At 40.6% G+C, this 18,196-nt stretch overlaps 1 protein-coding gene across 1 annotated transcript; it reads left to right on the top strand.

Moving 5' to 3' along the window:
- The first annotated feature begins 675 nt into the window (after window positions 1-675).
- Window positions 676-16,236, top strand: slc24a2b (solute carrier family 24 member 2b). Its single transcript, XM_085773072.1, has 10 exons — window positions 676-940; window positions 2,009-3,138; window positions 10,956-10,991; window positions 11,317-11,428; window positions 11,701-11,805; window positions 12,268-12,347; window positions 12,481-12,615; window positions 13,699-13,788; window positions 15,220-15,386; window positions 15,815-16,236. The coding sequence occupies exons 2-10, from the start codon at window positions 2,221-2,223 to the stop codon at window positions 16,062-16,064; spliced, it is 1,893 nt and encodes a 630-aa protein (XP_085629198.1). The 5' UTR covers window positions 676-940; window positions 2,009-2,220; the 3' UTR covers window positions 16,065-16,236.
- Window positions 16,237-18,196: the final 1,960 nt, after the last annotated feature.

Below are 18,196 nucleotides of genomic sequence, written 5' to 3'. Positions count from 1 at the left end.
CCTGTCCCCTCTGTATCACATACCCATGTACCTTTCACAAAGCTTGAATATGCTGTAATATCAATCAGAATAGCACTGTGACTTTAACTTGTCCTTTTTACTACGTATTGTCCCTGTTGACTTTGTATGATATATATTTTTCACTGCCATTTTAAAAAATCATGTACAACCATCATAACAAAACACCAAAAATATGAATACAATGTAATGTAAATCTAAACAGTATCCCAGAGTGAGGATTTGCTAGACTAAGTGTGATTCAGAAAGGTCTCTTGTGCCTCTTCATCTCTATTTGAAACCCTAGTTTAAGTAAAGACATGTCGGTTTGACTTAAATTTAGGTGAGTAAAGCTGTAAAGCTCTAATACATGATGTAAGTATATCATGCAGCAAATCTTCTGAACTTTGCTCAAGTGCATTCAATCACAGAGCAATTGGGATAGTTTTCAAAGGCTTTATGCACAGCACTATGATCTGATGGCTTCAGCCCCATCAAGCTGTAAGCTCGTTGTGTAAGACAGGAAGAAATGATACATGACACTATAGGGAAGATGGGAGTGGGGCAGGGAGGGGGGGGGGGGGTCGAGGAGAGGCAATGACAGACAGCACTGATCCTCATTCTTGGGCAGTGACATGGAGAGAGAGAGAGAGGAAGGCGGGGAGGGCGGGGGCAAGGCAGGTGTAGGGAGGTAGAGGGTGCCAGTGTGGAAGGGGGGAGGAACATGCAACATCAGCTTCTGAGCTGATGTCTTGGAGCTCCACCTCTGCTGAGGGAGGAAAATCTTACTGAGGATTTACTGTTGGGATCTTCAGACTGAACACTGAGCCCGCGGGACCTTTCTCCTTTGGTTTTCAATTTACTAGTGGAATATTTACTCAGAGACTGTGGACCAGCCTGCCTACTGGACTCCTTCCTGCTGAATGGGAAATATCCAAGAGTGGTATGAGAAAATGATGCTTGTGTGCATATTGTGTATAGCTGTAGTTTGTCTTTGCTCCAACAGAGTCCAGGGTGTTTCTTGAAGAACTGCTGTTATAGCACAGCTGGATCTGAAATTCTTCTATAAATGTTTCACAATGACTGACATTGGTCTTTGATTTGCAGATGAAGACTGTTCAATCGAATTGTTAAATTAAGGAGCTGTGAGAATGTATTTTGACATTGCATTTAATCCCCATGTGGCTGCCTCATGATTAAATGATGTAAAACATTTATTTCTAAGTTGTTATTCAGTTTGATTTGCTGGTGTAAAGTTGTTTGACTGTGTGCAGCGGCATCAGTGTGCAGGGCCTAAGGCTAATCTAAATCTATCTTCTCAGAGATTAAATAGCTTCCTAATGAGCTTTCACTAATGTCCAAGCTTCACCTAAAGGAGAGCTCTCCCTGCAGGTTCTCAGCACAATGTCAAAAAGGCCACAGCACTTAAGCAGAATTGTTGCTATTAATACTGGTACTATCAACTATCAGTTGCAATTTAGTTACAGTAACCTCAAATGCAAGAGACATTTATGTAATATTGTATGTATAGCCACATGAATGCTGACTAGTTTCAGATGCAACATTGATTTATCATAAGCAGTCTGTTTACATAGAACAGACTGCTTAGACTCCTGCCCTGCAATTATTATAATTTATCTGAACCTTGAACCGTCAATTTTGTTACAATATTATTGATTAGAATCTTCATCTATGAGACAGCTAGTGCAGTAGTTATATAATGTAGTTGTATAAATATATATTTGCAATGTATATATCCAATTAAGACGTAGCAGTGTAGAGGTACAAAATAACAGGAAATGTCCTTAAGGACAGTGGTTGAACTTATTACATTTGCTACAATTAACAACGCTACAATTAACAAGGCAAGTGTGTGACAACTGGATGATGTGAGGAGTGGACAAAGTTCAATAAATGCAACATGCCACGTGTAAGAGGCTTAACTTTATTTATTTTCGTCTAATTTAATGCATTCATTTACATTTGTATCACTTTTTTCTCTGTCTTCTAGTGAGTAATATGAAGAAGCCTTTGAATGGGCTAGATCCAGGGATCAGACAGCAGGGCTTCCATTCTGCTTAGACCGGGGAGCAGCATGCAAACAAACCGGTGAACCGCCGCGGCCTGTCAAACCCCCGCCCTCGTTGCCACCAGCACCACCAGCCCAGCTTTGGGGGGGACTCCAGACACTTCCACTCTGCCTGACGAGCTACGCCAAACACCATGGATTTCATGCTACCTGTGAGAAGTCGAGACACAATGGCTCCCTCCAGCTCTGCTCCTCTTCTGGGCCCTCGCAGCAAGTGCACCAGGCATCACTACCAGAGCATCAAGAGAAAGCTGCGGCCTGGGCGGATTATGGGCTTCATCATCAGCCTGGTGGTGGTCTCCACAGTCTGTTCATGGAGTGCCTTGTCGCTGGCCACAACGTTGGCCTCTGAGCTGGAATTGCCCGCTGAGGGCTCAGCTGAGGCAGCAGTGCCCCAAAGAACTCTTCTGCAGTACCACAACCTCTCAGCTGCCCCAGAGGACACGCCTGTGGCCATGAGATCATCTGACGAGATGAATCAAGGGGACTATCCAACAGACTATTTCAGCGTGGAGGACAGACGTCAGGGCTTTGTGGTGTTTCATATGTTTGGCATGTTGTACATGTTCATATCCTTAGCCATTGTCTGTGATGAGTTCTTTGTCCCAGCACTCACTGTCATCACGGAGAAGCTGGAGATCTCTGATGATGTAGCAGGAGCCACCTTCATGGCAGCAGGTGGTTCAGCCCCAGAGCTTTTCACATCTGTCATAGGAGTCTTCGTCTCCCACAGTAATGTCGGTATCGGTACCATCGTGGGCTCAGCTGTGTTCAACATCCTGTTTGTGATTGGGATGTGCGCCCTGTTCTCCAAAGAGGTGTTGAACCTCACCTGGTGGCCTCTGTTCAGAGACGTCTCATTCTATATCATTGGCTTGCTGATGCTCATCTATTTCTTTCTGGATAACCAAATCACATTGGGGGAGAGTATCAGCCTGCTGTGCTGCTACATAAGCTACGTGACATTCATGAAGTTCAATGCCAGTGTAGAACTTCTCATCAAGGGCCTACTGGGAAGCAACCAGGTGGACGAGCTGGAGACTGCACCAAAGGTGAGCCCCATTTCACCGAACCATCCATCCATCCATCCATCCATCCATCCATCCATCCATCCATCCATCCATCCATCCATCCATCCATTATCCATCCATCCATCCATCCATCCATCCATCCATCCATCCATCCATCCATCCATCCATCCATCCATCCATCCATCCATTCTTCCATCTATTATCCATCCATCCATCATCTATTATCCATCCATCCATCCATCTATTATCCATCCATCCATCCGTCCGTCCATCCATCCATCCATCCATCCATCCATCCATCCATCCATCCATCCATCCATCCATCCGTCCATCCATCCATCCATTCTTCCATCCATTCTTCCATCTATTATCCATCCATCCATCCATCCATCCTTTAACCCCCATTCTTTTGAAGTGCCCATCCTACTGTTGGCACTTACAACACTCATCATTCACCCCATCTTGGCTGTTAACAGCTGAAGCCTACATAAATCCATCCATACATTTATCCCATTCTTACTGACTGACCCCTCTAACCACTGAAGGAGCATCCCCATCAGAAACAACCATCAAGAGCTTTCCAAGTAGTTTAGCATGTCAGAGAGCAGGGGGAATAAGACGGTGAAAATGTAGTATAAAAAAAGTATAAAAGATGCAGTTTCTGTTTTTTCTTTAAGAAATTATTAATGTGGGTTTTTGATTTGGATGAGGGGATTAATCAAACCATCTCAGTATAGTAGTAGTATAATAGTGCTCCTGTTCCGTGACACTGCAAGAGTGTTATATTGAGGCGCAGAAGGTGTTAAAACAGAGGTTGCTAAACAGACAGCACTCTGTCAGGCAGCCAAGCCCTCTTGAATTCTCCTCTGGAAGGATATAAAGATTTGTCTTAATTTGCCACCTGTGCAGCTCGCACAGTACAGACGCAGAGCCAGACTGCTGTGTCTTCGTGCTGACTAAGTCTATGAACAGGCCTCATCTTCAGTTACTACTTTTAGTAAGGGAATAGGATCAGAATAGGACTGGTGTAACAGAGCTGGTCAGTAAAATGCCCTCATTTGACACGGATTAAACGACAAAGACAATTTGTGTATAAATACTTTTGATATGGTAATTTTGTTTTACTATTAAATACATGGTCACATGTATCACACATATGTTTCCAGTTCAGTAAAGTACACAAACTAAAGATAACAATAATGATCTTCAGGCAATATTCAGCTATCCCTTTATTCTTCCAATTTGATAATTATTGAATTATTTGTCATCAAATTGGGATTCATCTTTCTATTCTGAGACTCTCAAAAATAACATTAGTGCTTTTTTAATCCCATGCCAGTCAGTTTTCAATGTAATTTTCCTAAACATGGTAATTGTTCTCTTGCCATGGTGATTTCTGATGTCACGTTGATAATCCTGAAACCTACATATAGTGGAGATGGATGTATTTGAGATGGATGTCAGAGATGACGCTCTGGGTAATAAAATCAAGGGGAAAAGTTAAAGCAAAGACATGGTAAAAGCAGTCAAAAGGAAAATCCACGTAGGATCACTTCAACCCCATCAGCACACTCCCTCCTCCAGCTCCCTTGGTATTGGTTATGACACTGGGTAAAGTGTCTTCTGACGCTGGTAGGAAACCTGTAGCCCTGAGCTTTGTTTGTCCTCTGTTTCAACTCAGTCACACTAAAGATCATTTCAGAACATCTTTGGTTGTTCATCCCAACTCAGATTATACACAGATAATATCATCCTCCAGGGTTAGCCAAGCATAGACACATGAAAGTAGTTTTCTATTTTACTTCCAAGAATTAAAACCGACCATCATTTTGTCACTCAGAGAGTGCAGTGTTACTGTTTCAGCATGTCTTCTACTGACAGGCTGTTGACCTAATTGCAACGCACTTACAATTACCATTAGTCACTTCACAATCATAGGGCCAATCACTTCACATCAGGCAGGAGAAGATAATGGGATATAAGTATAATTTTGAGATTAGCTTGATGGCGGATTTCCAAACTGAGCTGCGAGCTGATGATGTGGTGCAAAAGGTTCAACACAACACACAAATAAGCTTATCATTGTTTTGGTTTTTCACATCTGTCTCTCCGTCTGTTGTATGTTCTGTCTGTGTGTGCAGTTGGAGTCAGATCTGTTGCTCTCTGATGTTGTAATCTCATACGGCGCTCAGGTGACAAATGCTAAAACTACTGTTGGCTGATCTTAGAGCAGCTTGCCCGTAGCTTAGACCAGCATCACCCATTACCAGTTCTTCAGGGGCGTATACAGTGCAGTGCTGCTTTTGTTTTTGCCGGCAATATTAAGTACAGATAATGATCTCTTTTTTTTTTAAATCACCATAGACCTATAATATGAGATAATAATACAAAAAATAAACAGAACAACTGTTAAGATGCAAAAAGGACTGAAACACTTCATAGAATGATGCAACTATTTCTATGGATGTATTTCAGGTCAGTAGATGTTTGATTTAGGCAGCAGATGAGCTTATGATCATTAGCCTCTAATAATGGTTGGATCTGCTTTAAACCTTTTCCTTTGAATGCTTAGGTAAGATAGAAAAACTGACTTGCTTTTATTTAGAATTTATAGAGTTATGGCTTATTTGCTACTGCATTGCAATTAATTACTTATAAAAACAATAATATCTCCCATTACACATGTCTTTCTTCTCTTTTACATTATTTTTCTAACTATAGCAGCTGATTTAGTACTCTCCAGTTCGTTTCATTTTCTTCAGGCAGATGAAGAATGTATTTAAGATGTTTTTATCTCAGTGTAATCCATCGGTTTCAGGCTTTGTTGTTGTTATCTTTTATTTTTCCAGGCTGAAAGTGTATTATTAGAACGGTGTAGAATCCACGTCTAATGTCATATTCTTTGTATTTCTTCTAAACATGAGAGCCAAATACCTTTGTGTACTGATCAACCATCTATCAGTATCAGTGTTGTTGCAGGAGCCTGGTTTGACACTTGTGCCCTTCTTGGAATCAGCTGTTCTTCAGGCTGCCTGCACCTCAACCCAAGAACAGCTTTTCTCTTTCTGTCGTCTGGCACTTGATGTCCAACTGCCTTGCCCTCATGTGTTGGTAGCTGCTAAATAATCCCTGGGGTTAATGCTCTCCAATCCCATTAGCCCCGCTAATAATAGCCTGATGCTCCTTGGGGGGAGCGGGAATCGGCAGATCACTGAGAAGAAAGACTGAATGCTCCTTCACCAGCCTGCAGTCTTTCTCATTGCATTGTGTGGTTTTTATGTTTGTGCATGACTGACAGTGTTTCAGGCAGTTTTGTGTACTGTACGTGTGGCATGCTGTGTCTGTTTAGGAGAGAGAGAGAGAAGATCCGTTGGTTTGCTCGCTGATGGCACTAAAGATGCCAATCCTCTCTGATCCCCTTATCAACTTCTTACCTGCAGTGACGACAGCAAACATCGGCCTAGCTCCTCTGCAGGGAACTAAGAAAATGTGCAAATTCTTCTCAATCATATAGCTTTGTGCTCTGCATAGATCACAGTGCAAGAAGTGGCATCGAACAGAGGAAGCATTAGCATTGGTATCTGCATGGGATCTTTGGTAATGTTTCTTATATTAATGATTGAGAGTGCAGATATATATTGACTTCCATTCATTCAACAAACTACAGGCAATATTGCACTATAAAACCATCTGATGGTTTTCTTCATACAGTAAACTTGTGTTCTGAGGTCAGCACAAAGCTTAACTCATTTATTTTACACTTGCAGCTGTCCGCCTAAGTTCCACAACATGACTTATTATCTTTTCATGTGATCTTTATCAAAACCTTCCATCCTAATGCAGCAGTGTCAATGTAAGAAGGAAGCAGCTTTTTTTATTCACCATTAGCTTCAAAGTTGATGCTGTTGATCGTTGATGGATGCCTATCCTGGCTGCAGGGGAACTTTGAGTTGTAATTAGCAAAATGAAAAAAGGGTAGCAGGGATCTGCTGACAGAGCAGTGTGAAAGACAAATGTTTGACAGAACAGTGACCTGTGAAAGTTGCCTTACACACAGGCTTGAAAAGTCTAAAAGTGGTGATCTCTGCTGATTAATCCTGGCTAAGTCCAACAGCTCGGACAGTCAAGTGGACACGGGAGAGAGAGAGAGAGAGAGAGAGAGAGAGAGAGAGAGAGAGAGAGGGCAAAAGAGAGAGAGAGAGAGGGCAAAAGAGAGAGAGAGAACAAAGGGCAAAAGAGAGAGAGAGAACAAAGGGACCAGGAAAGTACACACAAATAGATTTGAATTTTGTAAATGTGAACTGATCGTGCTTCACTGTTGACAGGTTGATGGTTTCTGTGATGAAGAGAAAGTTTGGTGTAAAAAAAAAAAAAGTCTGGCTTCAGGACTGCTGTCCATCCTGGATTCTGGTGTCTGGAACAGGGATGAGACAAGTGAACCGGAACAGCAGCTCAACCCAACGTCCACAAATCTCTCAGGGAAACTTTCCTCTTTATCTGAGCAGATCATCCTCAAATCACAAACTATTATTCTATTTGTTATAACATGAGTGAGTCATCAGCTGCTTCTAGTAACCCATTTTAATTCCAGAGGGAGATTCCCATTGTTGATTATATTTTGTATGCATATTATCCAAGTTTACTCAAAGATTAAAAATCAAGTCCCGAACACTTAATCTGAGCATACATACTGTATATCTGTACATATACAAGAGAGCAAGTTTTTATATAATCTTTTTTTCTCTGTCTTACGTTATCGGCCAGTAAAAAAAAAAACACGTAGCCTACTTTATAGGACAAAGTGGAGTTGAGGGTTTTAATTGTCCATGAAACCTAAGAAATGCATCACAATTCATCAGGGAATAACAAGATAAGAATAACAGCATGGCACTTCATAATAGATGGACTTTGTAATCACATTTGTCTTTTCGATTATCTAATCTATTGATTAAAGCAATTATTTTGATTGTGAGAAATAGAAACTAGGCTACTGAAAATGTCCATATCAAGGTAACATTCTGTTATTTAGAGAGCAGATGTCACTCAGGTTTATATGAATTTGTAACAGCTGTGTTTACATTTCGACAAGTCCAGCAGTTACAGATATATACATATTTTTGAATGTGTTTCTGCACCATGTTTGGATGACAACACAAACTGGGTTTTCACACAAAGGACAGTTGTGAAAAGCCAGTGTCAGTGCCGTCAGACTCTACAGCAGCATCTGAGCGTCTTTTATCATCCAGCAGCTCTCAGGAGCCATGTGAGCGTTAGACAGCATCAACTAATGCCAAGCTGGCCTCAGCCATTAGGGCAGGAGCTGCACTGCTCAGCAATCACATGGCCAACACAGACAGGTGTCCACCACTTATATTCTGTCCTATACATCTTTGACATTGTTTTCTTCACAAACACTACTACATACTGTCTAGTTAACTTTATAGTTCCAGGGGAAAAACATTTCTGAAATGATATCCTGCATGTGTTCAGCTCAGTTTGGTGAGTCCAACAGCTCTAATGTAAACTTAGAGATATCAATCAACATCAAATTATCTGCAGCCAGGAGATCTTCATGCAACTTAAATTACAAATACTTCCTCAAACTAATCTGGACCGGAGAAACATATAACAGGTATATATAGGTGTGACAGCCCATTACAGTAAATAAAGAAACCCCTGGCTTTAGCTTTGCCTCAGCTGCCATAACAGCAGCAGGTATCTTGTCAGATTCAAGCTAAAGGGATTATCTGCTCAAACTCTGAGGCCTCCATCATGAAAACGTGTCAACAACAAGACGCTCCACCTCTCTCTGTAGTGTCTCTGGATGTCTGAGTTTTATTTTTCTTACTGTGTACGTATAGGACATCTGTACTTTATCATTTGAGTTAGGGGTTGTACAAATTAAAGAGGAAGAGTTAGCTCAGCTGCGTGCCACAATTCCTTACATAAGCTTTGTGTTATGTCTATTTAAGGAAAAAGATGAGGCACGCAAGCAAACAGACAAAGCAGTGCTAATGCAGCTCCTTACTAAGGTTTTAGGTGTTATCACATTTTATGAACACCTTGAGTTTTAATTATATGCCGTGTGACTATATTTTTAACTACGAAAACTCACACAGTTTTCAGTGCTTTGAAAATATTATGAGCGGATAAGTGCAGTAAAGGAGCGAGATGAGATAGTGAGTTTATTTTGAATTACAAAAGTGCATTAACATCTTCCTGAACCTTTTAGTACTGATAAAATAGCTGAGAGTTTTAGAGGTGAATCAAGTATCCAGTTTATGAGAACTTGCCATTAAAACTAACATTATGTGGCACAGCAGTACTGTAGTCAGATAATCAGATGTAGTTATGCTTAAACGCTGCTCAAGCACCTTCAGCATTTCACATTTCTAAACTATCATTTTAACTTATTTTAGAAAATATCTAAGTAACTGTAAAGTATTGTTGAATTCACATGACATGACCTATCATTACAGTGCAATCTGCAAGTTGTACCTTGGTTCTTTGCTTTAATTTTTCTGTCTTACTATTTTCAAGTAATCTAATGCATACACTAAAGAGACATCATATAAGGAAGTAGGGGCACACACACACACTAATTTTCATCATGTATATACTCCAGTAAAACCAACCAGCAACATACAACAGACAAAAGAGAAAAAAAAGAATTCTGCCCCTAAATGACTCCTCCACCTTAAGTGCCAATCACCTATCAGACAGGGGTGGAAACACTTAAAATTCATAACATCTGTGATAATCTGTGAAAACCTTCATTCATTTGATAATACTGTACAAATAAGAACACATTTACATTACTCTGTGTTACATTTTTAGGGCCCACTAAAGTTACTGTTCCCATTTGTTTTCTTGAACATCTCCAATTCCCCCGACTCCTACACTAAACCATCCCCACTGCTGACATCACCACCTCTGTATTTCTGACAAACCCACACCGCAGTCTCTGTCTGTCTGTCTCAGCCAGTGGACTGTGCGTGTTTGTGTGTGTTTCTCTATGTGGTGACACTACTGTGCTGTATAAGTCCTCTGAAGAAATGGCTGGGGTTGAGATTAGTGTGAGTCCTCCTCTGTGTGTCGTGTGTGTAGGATCCTAGTTTTCATGTTGGAACCTCTGGCTCTGGCTGTGCATGGTTCATTCATTTATTTATGGTTCAATTTTGATGAAGAAAGAAAATTGATGAGTTGGTAACAATGAGTTCCTTTTTCTTTTCATTATCCTATTGTGGACTGAACAAGGCTCACGTCATCTTTCCTAACCATTGTGCAGTCAACAAAATGATAGGGTAGAAATTCATTATACCTCATTTTTATAAAAAAGAAAAAAAGAAAAGAAAACATAAAATGTGCTTGTGAGTCTGTGCCATCTGTTTTATCTGACTCAAACTAAGACCTGTTCTTTGTGTCTGTTCTTAAAGTTTCCCTGACTAAAATCCACCCCTGCCATCTGCTTGTTTCCATTAAGCGATTTTACATCTTCATTTCACCCCTGTTAAAGGTCCAGCAGGGTCTGTAGGAGTTTCACTTGTGCCCTCCCCACCCCGCTGATGTGAGATGAGATGCAATCCAACCCAACAGCAACACTTACTCAAAATTGCTGTCGTATAAACATGTCACATGACACAAAGACAGGTCATAAATAATTGAGTTCATCGCAGGTCTAATGTGTTGGATTGCATATAGCACGTATGTTTGTGTCACTGTATTCATTTAAAAAAAAGAAAATTAAAATGTATATTAAAAAGACGGTATATGTACTGTACTGTATATGGACTGTACTGTATGTATTATGTTTTCTTTCTCTGTGTTTTTCCCTAAAGGTAAATGCTCCAGGAGATGATGAGCACAAGCTGACGGTATGTTTGTTTTGTGTTTGTAAAATTATTATGCACTGTCTGGTCCTGGTCAATGTGTAAGAAGGCAATCAATGTGTCTGATTTGATTCACATTATACTAAATGTGTGAGATTGTTCATTTAAAAAAAGGAGTTTTAAATGTGATGGATGAATAGAAATGTTACTTGAACAATTTGAGTAGCTGCTTATTGTAGAGTTTTTTTTTACTTTGCACACGTTTTAAAAATGACTAGAAATGATGAATGATGTTGAGCTGTGGAATGATTATGCATATGTTTATATTTGCACACATAAAAACATTTTTGGTGTGTTTGCATCTTCACAGGCAAAACCCAGACTGCAGAGAGAGGGCAGCTGTGCTTCTCTACACAACTCACTGATGAGAAACAGCATCTTCCAGCTCATGATACACACACTGGACCCCCTCAGTGATGAAGGTATGTGTACAGAACTCAAAATATAAAAAGATGTAATAATCAAATCATGTGAAATGAGCACAGAGTATTAATTATGTACATTTGATTCCTCTGCATGCAATTAAACTGTGTGACAACATTAGGCGTAGTAGGTAAATGAATAAAAAATGTGCATCACCTCTTCCCCCCTTCAAGTCCTACCACAATAAAACATTTTGTTCCACTGTACAGTGCATTTCGATCACCACCTCTCAGATGCCGTCCTGTTTTAAATGTCCCTTTTCCTGTTTTAGGACGTTTTAAAGAAAAAGCATCAATTCTTCACAAAATGGCCAAGCAGCAGTGTAAAGAAGAGGCTGCTGCTGCTGCTGCTGCTGCTGCCAATGCCAATGGTGTAGGTGAGTGACAGTGATTAATTTTATAAAATGGGAGCCAATTTGTGCCGCTCAACAATCAACATGTAAATCATGTTACAACTCAATTAGCCAGTCACTAACATCATCAAGAACTGTAGCTATTTATAGGTGAGAGACTACACTCATGAATCATCTGTGTGTTTATTACAAATGAATCAAAGAGTGGTGGGCAGGCTAGAGAAGAATTGATTCAATCAGAATACTGTGAAACTAAACTGAAGTTACAATGATTATATTAAAATGTCAATGCTGCCGTCACTTATTTTGCAGATGTTATCTATTACAGGGCCTCGTCTATTATAGCCTGTTTTATTTATCATTATTGCATAAATACACATCAGTGATATCTAAAGGGGCAAGCTGAAAAAATAAGGCATTTTCCCAAATTAACACTATTCTTGTTTTAAACATTTACCTTTTCTCTCCTCTGTTTCTCTCCCAAAGCTGATAAAAACATCCCCAACAGTTCTAATGTTGCAGTGGAAGTCACGCCACCCATGAACGGTATCATAGGAGGAGACGAGGTATGATTACAGAGCCTCATACAAGAGCAGAAAAACACTTACGTGAAATATATACATGTGACTCCCCTGCAAAATAGAGATGTCTTCGTTCTCGTGTGGTTATATTTGGTGTAACTGATGAACTCTTCCTCAGGGTGAGGAAGAGGAGGATGAGGACCAGCCTCTGAGCTTGGCCTGGCCCGACACCAACAGGAAGAGGATCACCTACCTCCTCATCCTGCCCATCGTCTTTCCACTGTGGCTCACACTACCAGACGTCAGGAGAGAGGTGCCAACACACACACTCACACCACGAAAGAGAGTTATTGAGAAAGAGAAAGAGAGATAGAGAAAGACACAGAGAGAGAAGCTTTCTTATGATACATAAGGAACTCAGCTATTCCCAGTAATTGCTTTTTCACCATATATGGTTTGTCAACCTGTCTTACTGCTGTCGTCAGACTCTTTGCTGATCACAGTTTTCTCTACAACTGGATTTAGTGTTGTACATCTGGGATCCAAATGAAGCTTTAAATACAAAGGGTACACGTTTAGACACCACACACAGTGATGTAAAGGACTTTGTGCTTTATTATGCCAATAATTAGCATCTCACAACTGATAAATTGGATATATGAGGTTTTTAAAGGGATAGTTCAACATTTTGGCAAATACGGCTATTGCGCCTAATCCCTATAGTCATAGCGGTAGGTTCATTACCTTTAATTATCGTTGCATGTTGTTTTGAGATCTGCAGGGCGGAGACATGAGCTGCTCAGGTAACACAATGGAGGTGAATGGTACAGGCCCCCTGCCCCTCATCAAACTCATCAAATATACAATCCAACGCCAAAATGCTCTCTTGCACAAGTTGTGATTTGCACATTCACCACGCTATAAAATAATCATGTAACATTATGAGACGGAGTTGTTTTTGAGGCAAATGCGTAGCCGGAACTACTTTCCAGAAACGGCTGCTGGGCGGAGTGATTTCAAAAGCGCGAGTTCAGAGTATTTGCTTCATGTCGTAATGTTACAGTACATAATTATACATGATTATTTCATAGCGTGGCGAATGTGCAGGTCACAACTACTCGACAAGAGCATTTTGGAGTTGTTGGATTGTGTATTTGATGAGTTTTGAGGGACAGGGGACCTGTACCATTCACCTCCATTGTGTTCGCTGAGCAGCTCACGTCTCTGCCCCGCGGATCTCAAAACAACATGCAACGATGATTGAAGGTAATGAACCTACTCCTAAAACTATAGGGATTATGGCAATAGGTGAATTTGCCAAAATGTTGAACTATGTCTTTAACCAGGCCAAGGCCAAATATGGATTTGTTGATGTGTTTTCTTTTTTCATTGACAGAGCTCAAAAAGGTTCTTCCCAATAACTTTCATTGGTGCCATCTGTTGGATTGCTGCCTTCTCTTACCTGATGGTGTGGTGGGCTCACCAGGTACAACCCCCCCCCACCCCCACCCACACACACACACACACACTTTTAAACAAACACACACTCACGAAACACAATTCCAAAGATGCCTGTGAAATCTGTCCTTCAAGATCATATTTCTTTTCATCTCTGTGGTTCTTCGTCACATGAACATAATCTGATGTCTATTCTGTTCTATTTTATTCTAATTCTGAAGCTGAGGATGCAGCTGACCATGGCAGCTAGTCCCAAGATAATCTGTCTTGATCCACAGCCAGATCAACCTGTAACGCTCTATCTTAACAGTGCAAACGCAAAGACAGCCCTGCAGCAGGGGGCCATATGTACAAGGTCACAGAAGAAGCACACCTGCGTATCATGTTATTGCTGCTTTTTTTTTTTGCAACAAAATGATTCATAGTGTTGTCTATACTCAACAAACAGTACCCCTAAAGAGTGACTATACTCCAACTTTAGTGGCTGTGTGCACGCACCATTATTAAGTGTTGACAATGTGCTTTCACCACAGCCTGTGCAGCTGTGATGTAGAGTGGATGTTCGGCTACAATGCTACATCATAGCATTTATCGCTGTGGTCGAGTTGGGCTACAAGTAGAATACCTGACCTGAGTTCAATCAGCGGTTGTAAAATGATGCATTTCTTAAAGACCCCCTAAACCAAAAATGCACTTTTTTAAATGATTAACATGTCAATTTAGTGTGTGGGCTCTGTTACAAGGCATTTCAGGAGCAAAATTGCTAATCCACCACGCCATAACTGAGCATTTTAGACTTGAAAATGCAGTTTCAATACGTTTCAATACCAGACTCTGAAAAAACTGGATTCAATTTTTCAAATTGGAGTCCGTTTTCGTGCGTCACAAAACTGTAGCAACCAATCCCGTTGATTTTTCCCCCATCTCATTACATAAAATATGAACAGGGTACAAAGCGGGAGTAACCCTGTTCGAGTCCCGGTGTGGTCTTTTTTTTCTTTTCTTTTTTCTTTGTTATAAACTTTATTCACATTTCGGTTTACATTCAAATTTACATTTACTCGCCGGAGGAAACACAAGCTTGCACGTGAAACCTGATGTGAGCTTTGTGTTTTGACATCACCTTTCTGTCTCCCTTGCCCCTAACGCGCACCGCCGTTACCTAGCAACCTTGACCAGACAGTCATGCATATTAATAGAAGATGAATTTTTCAATGAGGGAGAAATAATGGACGTGTTTTTAGTGTCTTGGAGAGTTATTTTAAACAACTTTGTGTAGGTAAGCAATTTTAATCAAAGAATAGTCATAGCAGAGCATTTTTACAAATTTTAAAATGCCTCTTTAGGGGGTCTTTAACCAAACAAAAAAACAAAACTAGCAACATGACAAAAGCAGTGACTTTTCTGACCCTGAAGTTTGTGCAGCTGCAACATGAAAGTGTCTAACTTTTCCTCTCAGGTTGGAGAAACATTTTTTATCACAGAGGAGATCATGGGTCTGACCATATTAGCAGCCGGCACCTCAATCCCCGACCTCATCACCAGTGTGATTGTGGCACGAAAAGGCCTCGGTGACATGGCTGTGTCCAGCTCTGTGGGCTCCAACATCTTTGACATCACTGTGGGGTGAGTCCAGCAAACAACAAGGAAGACATCATTTCTATCAACTATGCTGTAGCAACCAAAAACGTAATAACAGCCAATAACGTAATAATTTTGGCCATTTTAAATGTAATAAAGCCAATAATGTAATAACGTGCCAATAATGTAATAACATTTTTGAGCCAATAACGTAATAACTTTTTTGCCAATACTGTAATAAGTTATTACATTATTGGCCTAGTATTAAAAAAACCTTTGAAAATGTAATAACTGGTGCCGATAATGTAATAATACATTGCTTAAAGATATGTTAATGTAATAACTTATTACATTATTGGCAAAAAGTTATTAAGTTATTAGCTCAAATGTTTTATTACATTATTGGCACGTTATTACATTACTTGCCTTTTCCCTCCCGATTGACTCCTCTCTGTTCTTTGTATTCCCTCCAGTCTGCCGTTCCCCTGGCTCGTCTACAACATCCTCAACGACTTCAAGCCGGTTGAGGTGAGCAGCAACGGCTTGTTCTGCGCCATCGTCCTCCTCTTCCTCATGCTCCTCTTCGTCATCATCTCCATAGCGTCTTGCAAGTGGAGAATGAGCAAGTTCCTGGGCCTCCTCATGTTTCTGCTCTACTTCGTGTTCCTCATCGTCAGCGTCATGCTGGAGGACAAAGTCATCACCTGCCCTGTCACCATCTGAGAGAGAGAGCAGATCCTGCTGATTCTCAGAAAATGGAAAATCTAACATGAATGTGCTCGTGCGCACAATGATTTAAAATAGGATTGACACACAGACACAAACTCATCTGTCTCACACATGCACACAGTAGAAGACAGCACCCATACAGACACACACATACACAGACATGCACAGACAGATGAAGCAAACACACAAACACACACGGGTTGTTACAGGTGCAGACTGGTGCATCGCAGCCTTCCAGCAGTGGCACGAAGGTCAGTCCTTCGTTAATGGACTTGTGCCACCCAACAGGAGACTCCACTCGCTTTGTACCATGTGGCTACATTCAGTAGCTGCTATTGGTTCAAACCAGCTGGAAGCAACTGACGGACAAGTGAAATGAACACTGCCCAGGATGGAAACGTCAATCGAAGAGCATCAGCTGTTTTGTTTTGTTTTGTTTTTTCAACTAAGGGGTTGTGTGGCAATAGAAGTACCCCCACTACTCATGCAAATTAACTGACTTTGGGGGTTCAAAGAGACTTGTTGTTTTTGTTTGAAGTTCCAGAGAGATGTACATCCTGCATGTCACAGGGAGGGGGGAGGGAGGGGGGTTGCACATAAGTGTGAAAGCTGCTTAATAGACCTTTAACAATGTCCGCTCCAACACCTGTATGGCTTTGCGGTTTCATCAACAAGAGAACTATTCAGTGTTGATGATTTTCAAAGACAGTGCGTGACACCTCAGGACATATTTGGCAGAAATTGTTACTTTCCAATTCATGAATAACTATGATAGAACACATTGAATGCTAAATAGATTCAATAGAGCACAGATAGCATGGACAGAGATTAAACCGGCTAAAGTTTTATCATGCTCAGTATTTCTGCTTATATCAGTATATCCCACCTATATTTTCATATTATGAGTTTGTGAGTGTGACTTTTTCCTCTTCTGTCTTTTTCTGTCTGCCTTTACATGCATCATTCTAGAGAGAGAGACAGAGACAGAGGGAGAGATTATTTCAGACGCCTGTCTAAAAGTGCATGGCTTTGGTGCGTGGAATAGTGACAAAGAGGTCAGCGTCACATTTGCATCCCAGTTAGATAATGAAGATACATTCAGCATAACAAACGATGATTAGTGTTTTTTTTCTATGATGTAATGGAACCAGAACTCATGTACTGTCATGCACTAGCAAGATTTTTGTCTTGGATTTTCCACTGCTGTCGGCCTTTTGTACTGTACCAAATCAAAAAGGCCTAATGTGGGCCATCGTCGCCATGTTGATGTTCCACTTTCTTTCGCTCAGTATGTGATATAGGCTACAGTGGGAAATCTCAGACTGAGACTGGTATGAGGAAACATCAAGTAGGCCCATATTTTTAATCTAAAATAATCCACTGTTGAAGATACTCATTGAAAGAGGTTCACTTAGTTTTGGCACAAACTTTGGTGTCCTCTAATTCCTTTCGATCAGAGTTACAGTTGTGTCAGCGAGAGAAACAACACTGAGCAAATGCATTACTAGGGTTTTGCTGTGGGAGACAGTAGTCAGTTAGTGTACAATATTTCCATTCAAATGTTATAAAAAAAAAAGTGTTTCCATGAAATAATCTAATGCAAATATACTGAAGCAGTTGCAAAAATATTAAACAGTTAAAGAATACCACAACAAAGAAGTCTTGCATTTTCTTGCATGAATCTTGCATTTTTTCTCTCTGAATTTGGAGAATTGTGTGATTGTCTCTCTTTTTTTTCCTTTTTGGCTGATGTTTCCATTTATTTATTTTTTTTGTTTATTTGTTTGATTTATTCTTTCCCCCCCCCCCCCTGCTTTGTCTTTTATGAGCAAAGTCTATAAACTGCCTATAAACACAGGTGGGAAGGAAACATACTTGTGACATGAGGCAGATATAGTCGTGACCCAGCCACATATCAGTGCCAGCGTTGTTGATGTTTTCTGCATCAGCTGCACCGCCTGGCGCATGCTGAGCTGCCTGACTGCCGTTCTACAAGCTACAACACTCAGACAGTCCTAAAATATGTATATAACCATCCTGGAATATCTCAAACAGACCAAATTAGATTCAGTGCTCCTGAAACACTAGAAAAGTTGAGACCAACATCCCCTCTAGACAAACAGATC

The sequence above is a fragment of the Trachurus japonicus genome, chromosome 1 (genome assembly GCF_045865225.1).
Source record: "Trachurus japonicus isolate A0001 chromosome 1, Traja_1.0".
NCBI classification, from domain to species: domain Eukaryota; kingdom Metazoa; phylum Chordata; class Actinopteri; order Carangiformes; family Carangidae; genus Trachurus; species Trachurus japonicus.
The sequence above is the reverse complement of the archived record's forward strand: the minus strand, read 5'-3'. Positions and strand labels throughout refer to the sequence as shown.